General features: G+C 38.0%; 1 protein-coding gene across 1 annotated transcript in view; it reads right to left on the bottom strand.

Annotated features, from left to right (window-relative positions):
- Positions 1 to 13,071, bottom strand: part of UHRF2 (ubiquitin like with PHD and ring finger domains 2) — an 85,335-nt gene that overhangs the window by 7,344 nt on the left and 64,920 nt on the right. Inside the window, exons 7-12 of the mRNA XM_081945068.1 lie at positions 11,231 to 11,354; positions 8,896 to 9,003; positions 8,296 to 8,400; positions 3,850 to 3,956; positions 3,054 to 3,216; positions 619 to 756 (exon numbers count right to left, since the gene is read on the bottom strand). Of these exons, the coding sequence (XP_081801194.1) occupies positions 619 to 756; positions 3,054 to 3,216; positions 3,850 to 3,956; positions 8,296 to 8,400; positions 8,896 to 9,003; positions 11,231 to 11,354 (745 nt within the window). The remainder of the gene's footprint in view (positions 1 to 618; positions 757 to 3,053; positions 3,217 to 3,849; positions 3,957 to 8,295; positions 8,401 to 8,895; positions 9,004 to 11,230; positions 11,355 to 13,071) is intronic.

The raw sequence follows: 13,071 nt of genomic DNA, 5'->3' as shown, positions 1-13,071 counted from the left end.
ATCAAGGGGCTGTTTCCATTTTTCTATATTTTAACAATTGATCTAGGAATCCAAATGTTAACAAATGAAGTAAGTACTAGGTTTATCTACTTCAACACATTTTACATTGGGAGCGATTCGTGTTTGAAGGATAGTAAGTCACCTCTCAGTCTCCGAACTTTCTGAAGAACTAAGAATGCATAATCAACAGTTTCCAAGCCATTTATTGTCAGGGATGGCAGATAGGATAAAGATTTATATACTTTATTTACAGTTAAGGAGCAGGAATTTCCTGATGTAAACAGTTTGTTCCCATCTATAAACCATCTCAAAATTTGAAAAAGTGTCCTCAACTATACTATCAAAATTCAGCCATTTGGTTACTGAATTTCAATCATTATTTAAAAATTATGGGGCCAGAACACAAATGTAGTCCATGTGTAGCCTATACGTTGTCACCTTCTTATCATCATGAAATCAAGAATGGACTTCTGAACATTGTATAGAAAATATAATCCAAGCCATCTGACATCTTTAAAACAAATCTGAAGGAAATCTTCCAAGAGAGCTTCTGCTGAGTATTGACTAACTTGTCTGTTTTAATAAAACATAAAAATAATGGCAACTTTAAGTTCTAACCTGTAAACTCAGACCCAATTTCTTTGACCGTTCAATTCCCTCTGTAGTCCAAGGTGCAGGTTCAGCATCATCTCTTCTCAGAAGATAGCGCCAAACTAAAAATCCGCATTTTCCAATTTCTGGCCAATATTTCACCACCTAAATTATAAAGTAGAATTGGCTGCTTAGATCAACTTTAAGAAACTATTCAAACATTTGTATCTAAAATGTTTAAACTAACAAGGTTATCATAAAGAATTTCCTAAAGTTGACAGTACAATTTTTTTTTGAAAAATCCAATACATTAAGTAAAATAGTCAAGGAAGGACAAAACAAAAAACAGTAGAAATAAGATCATTTAGACTACCACATTACAGCATAAATGAATTTATTGATCTGTGATTTTCTTCTTTGCTTAGTTGTGTTTTGAAAGTGGGTAACAAAATTAAAATGAAGGATACAAAATACAAAATTAAAGTATGAAATAATCAAGTATTAAAAACCTGGAACTGCATCATGAATGCTCTTGTAATATACCGAGAGAAAGGGCCAAAAAGAGTACATTCCATAATATGAATGTGATACAGAAGAGCTTCTGAGTCCAGGGACACACACAAAAAGGCTTCTTCTGAAGATCATAAAGTTCCTACAGACTTGTTAGAGAAAAGGCAACTGTTCAGGTAGTCAGGTCCTAAGCTGTGCATTATTGTTTTATTATTTTCTATTTTTTATTAAATGTATACGCCCACCCACTCTAAAATTTAATGTCAACACTGTCTCTTTCCTATCATTCCCATATATTTTATTAGTTAACAGCCCAAATGCCACATTTTGTGGCAACTAAAATTTCCAGGTGCTTTTTAAGGATAAATCATAATAACCGAAAAGTAGCTAACAATGATTAGCAATCATCCAGATATCCTATCAGTGCAAATGTAGTGGGCTCTTTATCACAGTTGCAACCTTAATCAATGGGATCTTCTATTTCTGTGGAAAAGGGAGGGGTGCAATATATCCAAAACAAGCTAAATTTCAACATCCAAGTACCCAAGACTCCACTAACATAAGCCTGGATTTTATTTGTTTGTTCATCTGTGTTTAGCTCATTAGCAAACTTCATTATTTGCCCTCAAGTAATAGATCCTTAACATTGATAGCATCCTACTCCAAAGTTCCAGCTGTTTCAAGTAGATGCTGAAGAGCATGAGGAACAAGATGGAGTCTCATGGGATGCCATAGATACATTAGTGTGAAACAGAAGTACCTCAGCAAAAGTTCTGAAATTACTGTAAAACAGCTTAAAGAAATTAGGAGAGTCACGAGTCCTATACATTTCCCAGCATAGATAATCCACCAAGCCAGTTTTAGTCCTGTATTTAAACCAAAAATTAAAATTAAGATATCTGGAAGAATAATAAAGTATTTGCCTGGAACCAATGTCCAATGTCAGGAAAACTCTCTAGAAAGAAATAATGAACAGCTGTAGATTAAAGATCCCAGAAAAGTAACTGGGATATATTTTCCTAATGTCCTTCCTAGCAGAGATCATAGGAAGTGCTAGGCAGTTGACATGTTAAATCAGATCTAAATCTCAACTTGAAGTGGATTTTGGATCTTTTACATCCAAGCATAGCTAGATATAACAATTTCTCTCTACATATACATTAGTTCTAGGAAAGAAACTTATGCTATCTGAAAAGCAACTTACATACAAAGGCAAGTTGAGGTATTGATCTCAATTTATCTATCTTGCTTCTGATCATCTCCACTGTGTTGTAGTGGACTTCCTAAGCAATGGTATTGTAAAGAAAGAACTTAATATTGACTTCCACAATAAGTAACCTTTGATAACCAGACTGTTTCTCTAAAAAGTATATATCCCACATTTTCTAAGAATCAAAAGGCATTTTCTTACTGGTAGTGGCAGATTTAATTTTTTGCAAATCAAGATAAATAATAGAAAAAATTAGCTGAAGAAGTTTAGAGGGCTCTTTACATAAATCATCAAACAGATGCCAACAGCTGAAAACTCTATTTCTTGTGCTATAAACAAAAATCCATCTTTAAAAAAATGCACATATTATTGAATTACTCAATATATATTCAATTATCAATTCTTTCTCTCCCTCCATCAACTCAGATACATTGTGCAAAAGCTGAAATAATAGATAACCAATACAACAGTATAATAAACTGATTACTGATTTTAACTGGGCATACTTTCTAGAATGTGTTGAATCCAAAACTGCATGAACAGAAAGCTGTGCACACAAAGGGCTTTCTTTAAACCTGCTATGACAGATCAGAAGGTCACTGAATGCTCAAAATGTGCCATTAGTAACATCCAGAAATCACAAAAAATCATACAATGCCCCTTTTAGATCAATATGTTTTGCAGTTAAAAAAAGTACTTCATTATTAATATTTTCCAAGACAAACAGAAGAACAATACTTACCTTGTATATGCCATCATATCTGTTGCCTTCCTCTGGTGCGTATTTGCTGATCCTTCGACCTTTTGAACTGCGAACAACTCTAACTGGTTTCCCAGCTCTCCAATTTTTAGACTCAGCTCCGTTTTTGTCATCCAATGAAGCATCACAATTTAGAGCTAGGGCCCTGAAAAAAATATTTTTTTAAAAGTCTTTCAACACAACAGAATATTTCTTAAAGTATTAGACCATCAGTGAGGATTATCATGACATGCCAAACCATTGCAATTTAATACACTATAGTCAGCAGAGCATACAGTAGGCTAGTTAAGCATAGAATCACTATTGAGTCAACTGCAGTTTGTTCCTATGGAAACAGTATGCCCATCTCAAGTCTAAATGTATCCTCTTTTTTCTTCCTTCACAAAAACATAAGAGTGCTGCATTCAGGCACTCAAAGCTTCAGCCTCCAAATGGAGGTGGTTCCACAATTTGAAAGGCTCCTAACTTTATTCAGCCATTAAAACTAAACATTAAAGGTTTTCCGCCTTTGTAACCTATTCCACTTTATCCTTCCATCAACAAGGTAGTGAGATAAGCAGAAATATTGTTTTCCCTCTACAGGAAAAGCTGCAATCCACTTTTGCCTAGCATCTTGATTTCTCACAGCACTTTAATTTTCCAAGGTACCTCCAAGATGCTTTAGCAACCTATAAGAGGCAACAGACTTAGGATAATTGCCTGTTTGAAAGTGCACAATTTCTCCTTAAGATGAATGCTTGCTCCTTAAAAAACAAATAGGAAATATTTTTAAAAGCACCTGTTCATGTGTGTTAAAGTTTGATCAAATGAATGTTCCCCAATTCTTTTATTGCCAGAAAGATCTCTTCCACCACTCCCAGTGTAAGTAAATTCATCACCTCGGTCCTAGATAAGAAGATAAATTATCTTTTAAAATGTGAAATTATGATTGAGGATAGTCTGAAATATACAAGTAGAAGATGAAAATGAGTCCCGTGCAATAACAGCTGTGATATATACGTAACTATAGCAACACTTTATGTGGTGCGGCCACAGATATTTGGGGAAGTGTTTGTGTGTGGTTATGTTCATATGTGTTTGCATACAAATGCATCTATCTAAAAACACAAAAAAGCATTAACTTCAGTAGTGAGTGTTTTAGAAGGACCAATTTACATGTGCTGCAAGAGGGGAACAGAATACTGATGACATTCTCATTCTGAGTATAAATTGAAGGATTTTTCAACCCAAATCTTCACATTCCATACTCTTCCATTATATCTGTTCTATATCCAGGATAGATGTGAATGTAGCAAATTTGACTTAGTGGCAAAGAGCTGGATCTAATAACAGCTTCCTACAAGATTTATGGAATGCCAAGTATATTATCCTCAAATTTCAGGATTAAAAGACCTGCAAAAACTTTCCAAGAACTTCATTAGCCGGGAAGGGGGGGGGGAAGGAGAGAAGAGACATCAACATATATCAATGCACCTTTTCCATCTACACTGTAAAAAATAGTGAATACATCTATAAACTGCCTAAATATTTTATTAGATTTGTTATGCTAAAAAAGGTCAAGTACTGTATATTTTGGCATATTTACATATTATCTCTTTTTTTTGAAGTTCAATATTTTCTAGCAGTTTGCATTAACAATGTCCACTATTCTGGTTTTTGTGCATCTGTAGGTATATGACTGGCTTTTTGTTTCATTACAATTCTTGAAGTTGTACTGCATTATATACACAGTATATATGAAGGTAATTACTTTTATTAATATCTTAGTCTACTACAGTGTTTCCCCAATAATAAGACCCAGTCTTATTTCCTTTTGGACACTAAAAGCACCAGGTCTTATTTTCAGGGACCATCTTACCCGTTTACCTTAGGACCACTGCAGTCATGCCTCCCACACCCCAACGCCTGTCGCGCTGGGTGCCCGACTTCTTCTGTGGTCGCTTGCAGCCAGACACCACATGGCTCGTCACACAGCCTGTGCAAGCTGTCTCCAAGCTGTTTTTCAGCTGATTAAAACAGTTTTAACTTCTGGAGTATTGGGAGGGGGGGGGCAGGAAATAATATTTTAAAAAGCTATCATCAGCTTTTCTTTTTGGCCAAGCTCCTTTACACCAACCATTTCTACTTGACTACACTTTCTTTCACTCTTGCTTCCCTTCTGAGAAGGAAGAAAAGAATGCGAGCCAAGCAGGGTAGATAAAAATCAATGGTTGTTTTTTTTAAATGAATTTTTAAAAATTTAAATCAGATTTTTAAAAAATTAAATTTATTTTAATAAAATGCTTTTGGAGTAAAAATCTGTTTAAAGATAAGTTTTCTATTTAAGACACATTAATAATTTAGCTTACTCAGCATGAAAGGGAGCTTAGTTACGTAGCATGAGGCTGCATATTCTGCAATATTGAGACTGTCGGTAAGTCAACAGTAGGTCAGAGGAGGAGCAGCTGCAGGACAGAGATGACAGTTGCTTTTTAAAAATTATGATTTAAATCCAGTTGATTTAAATCAAATCCACCCTGGAGCCAAGTATGCATATCACATGTTCCCACATGCAGCAGGCCCCCACGTGGCATGTCATGCCGATGTCAGTGCTTGCGTGAGCAGTGGCACAACATGCCACACAGCCTCCTGCCATGAGTGGAGGAATACCATATGCATACTTGGCTTGCATTCTTTTCTGCCTTCTCAGAAGGGAAGCAAGAGTGGAAGGAAGTGCATTCAAGTAGAAATGGTCGGAGTGCATTCCGAGGAATTTAGCCAAAAGGAAATGGGTAGCTGATGATAGCTTTTTAAATTATTTCCTGGGGGAAAAAATGCTCCAGAAGTTAAAACTGTTTTAATCAGCTTTACAGCTCGGAGACACTTGCGTGGGCTGCACGATGAGCCATGTGACAGAAGTTGGGCAGCAGCACAACAGGTATTGGATGTGGGAGGCCTGGCCATGGCGGTCCTAATGTAAGTAGGCGCGGGGCTCATGGAGCAGCTCCACCCCCACCCTGATTTTTACGCATGCGCCTCACCTCACCTCATACAACCAGATGGTGGGAGGGGCTTAACTAGGGCTTATTTTTGGGGTAGGACTTATATTAGGTGCATGCATGAAAATTGGGCTAGGTCTTGTTTTTGGGGTAGGTTGTATTTTCGGGAAAACACGGTATTAGCAAAGGGTGAGTTTGAACAATTTTAAATACAGCTTAATGGCTTTAAGTGAATTCGGACCTCACAGATATGATAAATTACTAATCTTTCTTTCCCTGGCTAGATCCGTTCCACACGATGTAAACTACCCTCCTCTCCAAAATAATTTAATGAAGCACTTAGAAAGACTTAAAAGTTTAACTGGTTCAAGGGTGGTGAGCATGAATTAAATCTGTTTGAGAGCTGCTATTCTTCTGTGGTTGTTTGGGGAAATAAAGAGAAATGTTTGAAGGCTTATGCACCTTTTCCTTTGAAGTAATCTGATTTTTAGCATCAGCTATTCAGTAAAATGCATTTTACTTTCACATCATCTCAGTAAAAACTAATTAGCATTTAATGGCAAATGATACCAATAAACTAAAAGGAATCTATCACAACATTACAAGTATACCGTCTGTATTAATCACAAAATTGTAGGCCTGAGGAAATAGGACAAAACACACAAGTACATTATATCTTGAGCTACTTTGTATACAAACATGAACCATGGATAATAAATAAAAAGAAACATTAATTAAATATCAAAGCATGCCAGTTAGCACCAATTCAATACTATCAGATGTACCTGACTAAATCAACCAAACGTTGTAGCAGTTGATAAGCTGGATTTACACAATAAAAAATTGTTAATAAATTATCTAGTAAAATAGAAATGTTTTATAACATTTCATAAGCAACTTATGAAAGCCAAAATTCTAGTAAATATTCTAATAAAATTATATGAATGTATGTTTGGTTGCACTGCTGAAATACCTTTTTTTTCATTTGCTAGACACATTTCCCATCTTTATTTTGTGCAGCTTAATCTTCAACCCTGATAACTTTAAGACCTGTGGACGTCAGCTCTCAGAATTCCCCAGCCAGCCAGGCAAGTCCACAGGTGTTAAAGTTAGCAAGATTAGAGACCCCTGCTAAATAAAATATTACTTTCTCCAGAGGTGGGTTCCTACTGGTTCAGCCGAACCGGTAGTAACTTGGCAGCCTGGGTCACTAGAACTGGCAGCAACCCAGGCCTGCCACGCCCCTGAACCAGTTCTCCCGGCAGCGCCATAAGGGCCACAAAGTTGTTTTTCTAGTACTGTGCATGCGCGCAAAGCGCGCATCACAGACCAATCGGCAGTAGCAGCTGCCAGAACCCACCCGCCCTCCTCCCATTTTCTTCACAAAATAGCACTGCAAAGTACATTGGACTTATGACTGGCCCAAAATCACCCAACCGCCTTTCTTTTAAAATGTTTTCCCTCTATTGTTACAATTATTGTATAAGCCCTGTATAAAGATCAGAAATAAAAAATAGAATATCTTATGTAACAGAGCAGTGGTTCTCAACCTGTGGGTCGGGACCCCTTTGGGGGTCGAATGACCCTTTCACAGGGGTTGCCTAAGACCATCGGAAAACACATATTTTTTTAAAAATACGGAAAACATAAAATAATTTTATGGTTGGGGGTCACCACAACATGAGGAACTGTATTAAAGGGTTGCGGCATTAGGAAGGTTAAGACCCACTGCAATAGAGTGTACATTGTAAAAAGAAGTATTCAGTACAGCAGTGCCCTTTCCTGCTTCCTTTAATTTCTCTTCCAACATTAACTACTACCTAGATATTCAAACTTTGCTTTACAATTTTACAATTATTGCTCATATTCTATCTTTCTTTTTATAGTCGGACAACATAACTATAGCTTCATTCTAAATCTCCAATACAAATCTCTGTTGCCAAAAACAACTCCTAGCAACAGAAAGAAATATCATGTCCTGCCTCTGGCTAAATAAAAATTCTGATCTAGCTGGTGAAGTGAATCATTTGAGCTGTCAGATTAATAAACATCTATAATTTTTCTCTCCTTCTCCAGTCAGAATCTCAGTATAACTGAATGCAGGGACCCACTGACATTTTGCTAACACAAAAATATATCCATTTTAAACATTAAAAAACATTTTACCAGCATGTTTATATCTTTACATAGGATAAAACAATCCAATAGAGCATCAATACATAAACTAATCAGAATATAGAACTTACAACTTCATCTTCAAATCCTCCAGCCAAAACAAGGGAGTACGCTCCATCGTTACTACGTCCATGGATTCCACCAACATGAGGTCTATGAACACCTGCTTCACTCACCTTTAAAATAAACAAGTTTAAAATATGTTCCTATTTTTAATAGCATAAGTGAAATATCAGAGCATCTAATTAAAATACTTTAATCTTATTTTCCTGAAAAAAATGTACTCAAAAGCTACTGAATTGTACTCAAAAGACTTCCCAGTTTCAAAAATATTTGTCATATATTATAATGCTGACATTTTTAAAAAGGTAACTTTAAAACCTGAGTCCATAGAGGAGTAAATTTATTTTTGGCAATTATCCAAGACAAAAGATTTATCTTACAATAAAGATATTAACCCAGCAACACAAAAGGTTAACTTATACTGATATACTGATAAATAAATCCGCATGACAATGGGAAAAATTCAAAAGCAGCTACTAGTACAACATAAAAGCTAACTGGCTTCAAATATGACATTAAAAACCCAAGTAATGTTTTATGCACTCATGCAAATGACACAATGCTGAAACAAGAGTAGAAACCAGTATATAGAATATATATCTACATACCTGCACTCTAAATTTCCATGTTGCTCCAACAGGAACACCAGGTATAGGTCCATAATGGTTAGAAGGAACAATAGTGCATTCCTTAGTACGGCCAACACAGGCCATGCCCTACCATCATCAGAAGAATAAGCAAACAATTAATCATAGTAATTGTGAACGTTTATGAACAAATATGTGTTTTAGCAATGTTTTAGTTCACAGCTATTGAGATAAGTGTATTCAAGCGCTGTTTTGAAACCAGACTGGTGAGCAATAAAAAAATGATCGTAGTTGGCTTTGCTAATTTTTTTTTAGAACAGCTACTATGAATTATACATAAAACCAGCAAACTTCCCTATTAGCAGCACATAAAAGATAGCATAAAAATTAAATTGTTTACTAGAATTGCTGTCGTTATTCAGCATGGTCACAAGACTTTATGCTTTATTACCACTGAATGAGGGTGGTCCTGGCCCAATCATTATTGATAAATGTGGACTACTATATTTAAATATTTCATAACATACATTTTAATTAATATTTTCAGAATTCTCCATCCAGAATAGGTAGAACAAAATATTTCATTGGAACCAGTCAACTGTCTTGATTAAATTCCATTATTAATCCTCATCTCAATTTTTTTTTTAAAAAACAGACAGGTTCATAGTGATACAGGGAACATTTTTAGATGCCATAGTACAAGCTAACTAAATCTTCATACGTTTATTAAATTGCGCCCAAAAACTGATTAGAATCCAGTTAAGGCTTTAATTCAAATATTATCCATCTTCACTGATGTATTTTCAAGTAACTGAATATCTCAAATATTCTTTTTCAAAATCATTCACATACAAAGCACTGAAATATTCATGTTTGAGAAATAAAATAAATAATGCAATAATAATATGCTAAAATAATCCAAACATCTATTTTCATGTAATTGGAACCGTAAATCTCATAGTAATCTAAAATAATGCAAAAGATATTGTAAACAATAAATTTGGGGTTCTGTGGCATAAATTAAATAAATAAATAAATAGCAATAGCACTTAAACTTATATACTGCTTTATAGAGCTTTACAGCCCTCTAAGCAGTTTACAGAGTCAGCATATTGCCCTCAACAATCTGGGTCCTCATTTTACCCACCTCGGAAGGATGGAAAGCTTAGTCTGGTGAGATTTGAACTGCCAAATTGCAGATTGTTGGCAGTCAGTAGAAGTAGCCTGCAGTGCAGCACACTAACCACTGCACCACCCCAGCAACCAGATTTTTTAAATGACTGTAGTTACTTTTAAAAACTATTCTAAAATAATAAACTTCATTTGACTTTGCTAGCAAAATGGAAGGGTAAAAAAGCACACTCTAAAGCAGTGATGGTGAACCTGTGGCACGCGAAGCCATTTGTCAGGGCACGCAAGGCAGCTGAGTTCACCCTTTTTAAAGCCATTTTCCCCCTCCCCAGGCTCCAGAGGATTTATAGGAGCCTGGGGAGGGTGAAAAGAGCCCGCCGAAGGCTTCATGAGCTTCTGTGAAGCCTCCGGAGTGTAAAAAACCGGCCCTACGGGCAAACCAGAATTTCAGGAATGGACTTCCTGTTTGCTCGGAGGTTCGTTTTGAGCGCTCCGAAGGCATCAGGGAAGCCTCTTGAAGGTCCCTGAAGCCTTCGGAGCGCTCAAAACGACCCTCCGAGCAAACAGGAAGTCACTTCCGGTTTGCTCGGTCATTTTGACTGCTCCGAAGGCTTCAGGGAAGCCTCCTGAAGGTCCCTGAAGTCTCCGGAGGGCATCCGGGGGGGTGGGGGAGGCTGTTTTCGCCCTCCCCAGACTCCTATAAAGCCCCTGGAGCCTGGGGAGGGCGAAAAAAGCATGTAAAAAAGGGGGAGCGCCTGTAGTGCGCGCATGCGCACTGGGGGGTCGCACATTGCATTATGGGTGCGGCACGCCCGCACACAACCCCCCTGCGCTCCCCCTACTTATGGCACGCGAGCCAAAAAAGGTTCGCCATTGCTGCTCTAAAGCATAATTTCAATTCCTAATCATGATTTAATTCCATACTATGTTTACTAAAAATCATACTTTAGTATGATGTTTAAACTGAATCAAAAATGCTGTGTATCAGACAGGGGAAGTAGCAGCTAATAGTGACTTTGAGTAACTTGTCTGAGTTTTTGTTTCTGGGGTTTATTTCATGTGGGAATTACATTTCATACTTGGATTATGAAGCTATGGGGAATATTAGGAAACAATTATTTTTTTTAACTTTTTTTAGATTCTTGAAACTGCTTGAAGTTTATAAGTGAGGAAATAAATAAATGTTTAGAGAGAATACATACAAAAGTATCTAAATGTTGTTTACCTTGCCCCAATCACGTTGGCTGTCAGTGTAGGCAGATGGCATCTTTGCTTTCTTTTTACTTTGTTTGAGCTTTTCTCCAGCTTTTACAACCTCGTTAGAATCATTTTTACAGGAAGGACAATACCTAAAATATTAATTATTTTAAAATCTATTAAACTATAAATAAAATACAAATAATACCAATATATGAATTTTATACAATATGCATCTGAAGCACAACTCCTTGTGGTTTTATATTTCGTATTTACATTTCTTGAAACCCCTTTCTTCTTCTAATCCTGTGGATATTGTTTATTTATTGTATTTTTTGTTCAGGGTGGCTATAATTTTATCACCAGAGTATCGTGTAACAGACTTTAGATTTACAAATCAATTGAAAATCATCAAGCAAACTCCATGACTGATTAAATCTCCAAAGTCACAGTTCAAGACCTACACTAGATAATTTGCTTATGATGACAGTTGGGACTGGAATTTCTACCACTAATTGATAAAGCGGGACCAGATCATTTAATTATGGCAATCGCTCCAGTGTCTGTTGCCTTCATTAACTGAAGCCTATGGTTGTTACATGAGACAACTTCCTGCTGGCCTCCATAAGCAAAGTCAGTGGGGAAGCCAGAGCCAGAAATTGCAAGTCCTAGACTGGCAACCTAGTAGCAATAGCACTTAGACTTATATACTGCTTCACAGTGCTTTTACAGCCCTCTCTAAGTGGTTTACAGAGTCAGCATATTGCCCCCAGCAATCTGGATCCTCATTTTACTGACATTGGAAGGATAGAAGGCTGAGTCAACGTTGAGCCACTCAGAATTGAACTCCTGGAGTGAACAGTGAGTTAGCCCTCTAGTACTGCATTCTAATCACTGTGCCACCACAGCTCTTTAATGCTAATGCTGGGTGGGGAAGGGAGTGCAGGGAAGGATGAAAAGAGGCATGCACTAATGCCTAGCACGAGCACAGAAGGACTAGGGGGAAAGTATACAGGTGGGGCAGACTTATCCCAGTGACTTGCGACCTTCCTGACAGATTCCCCACTGACTTTCTGGGGAAGCTGCTAGGGCAGCGATGGCGAACCTTTTTTGGCTCACGTGCCACAAGTGGGGGGAGCGCAGGGGGGGTCGTGTGCGGGTGTGCCACACCCATAATGCAACGTGCGACTCCCCCAGTGTGCATGCGCACACAACACACAACCCCCCCATTTTTACATGTTTTTTTCGCCCTCCCCAGGCTCCAGAGGCTTTATAGGAGCCTGGGGAGGGCGAAAAGAGCCTCCCCCGCCCCCCCGGAGGCCCTCCGGAGGCTTCAGGGACCGTCCCGAGGCTTCGCTGAAGCCTTCGGAATGCTTAAAACCACCCTCCGACCAAACTGGAAGTCACTTCCGGTTTGCCCGGAGGCTGGTTTTAAGCGTTCCCTGAAGCCTCTGGAGGGCCTCCGGGGGGGGGGGAGGCTCTTTTCGCCCTCCCCAAGCTCCTATAAAGCCTCTGGAGCCTGGGGAAGGCGAAAAATAGCTTTTAAAAAGGTGAAGTCAGCTGGCCAGCGCGCGCATGTGCACTCGCCAGCTGACAGGGCAGCGCCTCGCGTGTCCTGACAAATGGCTCCGCATGCCACTTGTGGCACGCGTGCCATAGGTTCGCCATCACTGTGCTAGGGTAAGTGGCAGATGACAACAATGTGATCATGGGGCACTGCAACCTGTCATTCATGCAAACTGGTTGTCAAGCACCTAGACTGGAATCATGTGATCATAGAGGAACATTTCGTCCAATATATTAGGTGGGGCTGTTCTTCTAATCATACCATATATTTCTCCCAAAATATTGTATGAGGGTTTTGATCTT

The sequence above is a fragment of the Natrix helvetica genome (assembly GCF_964273705.1).
Source record: "Natrix helvetica genome assembly, chromosome: 2".
NCBI lineage: Eukaryota > Metazoa > Chordata > Lepidosauria > Squamata > Natricidae > Natrix > Natrix helvetica.
This window is presented reverse-complemented; position numbering and strand designations above follow the sequence as displayed.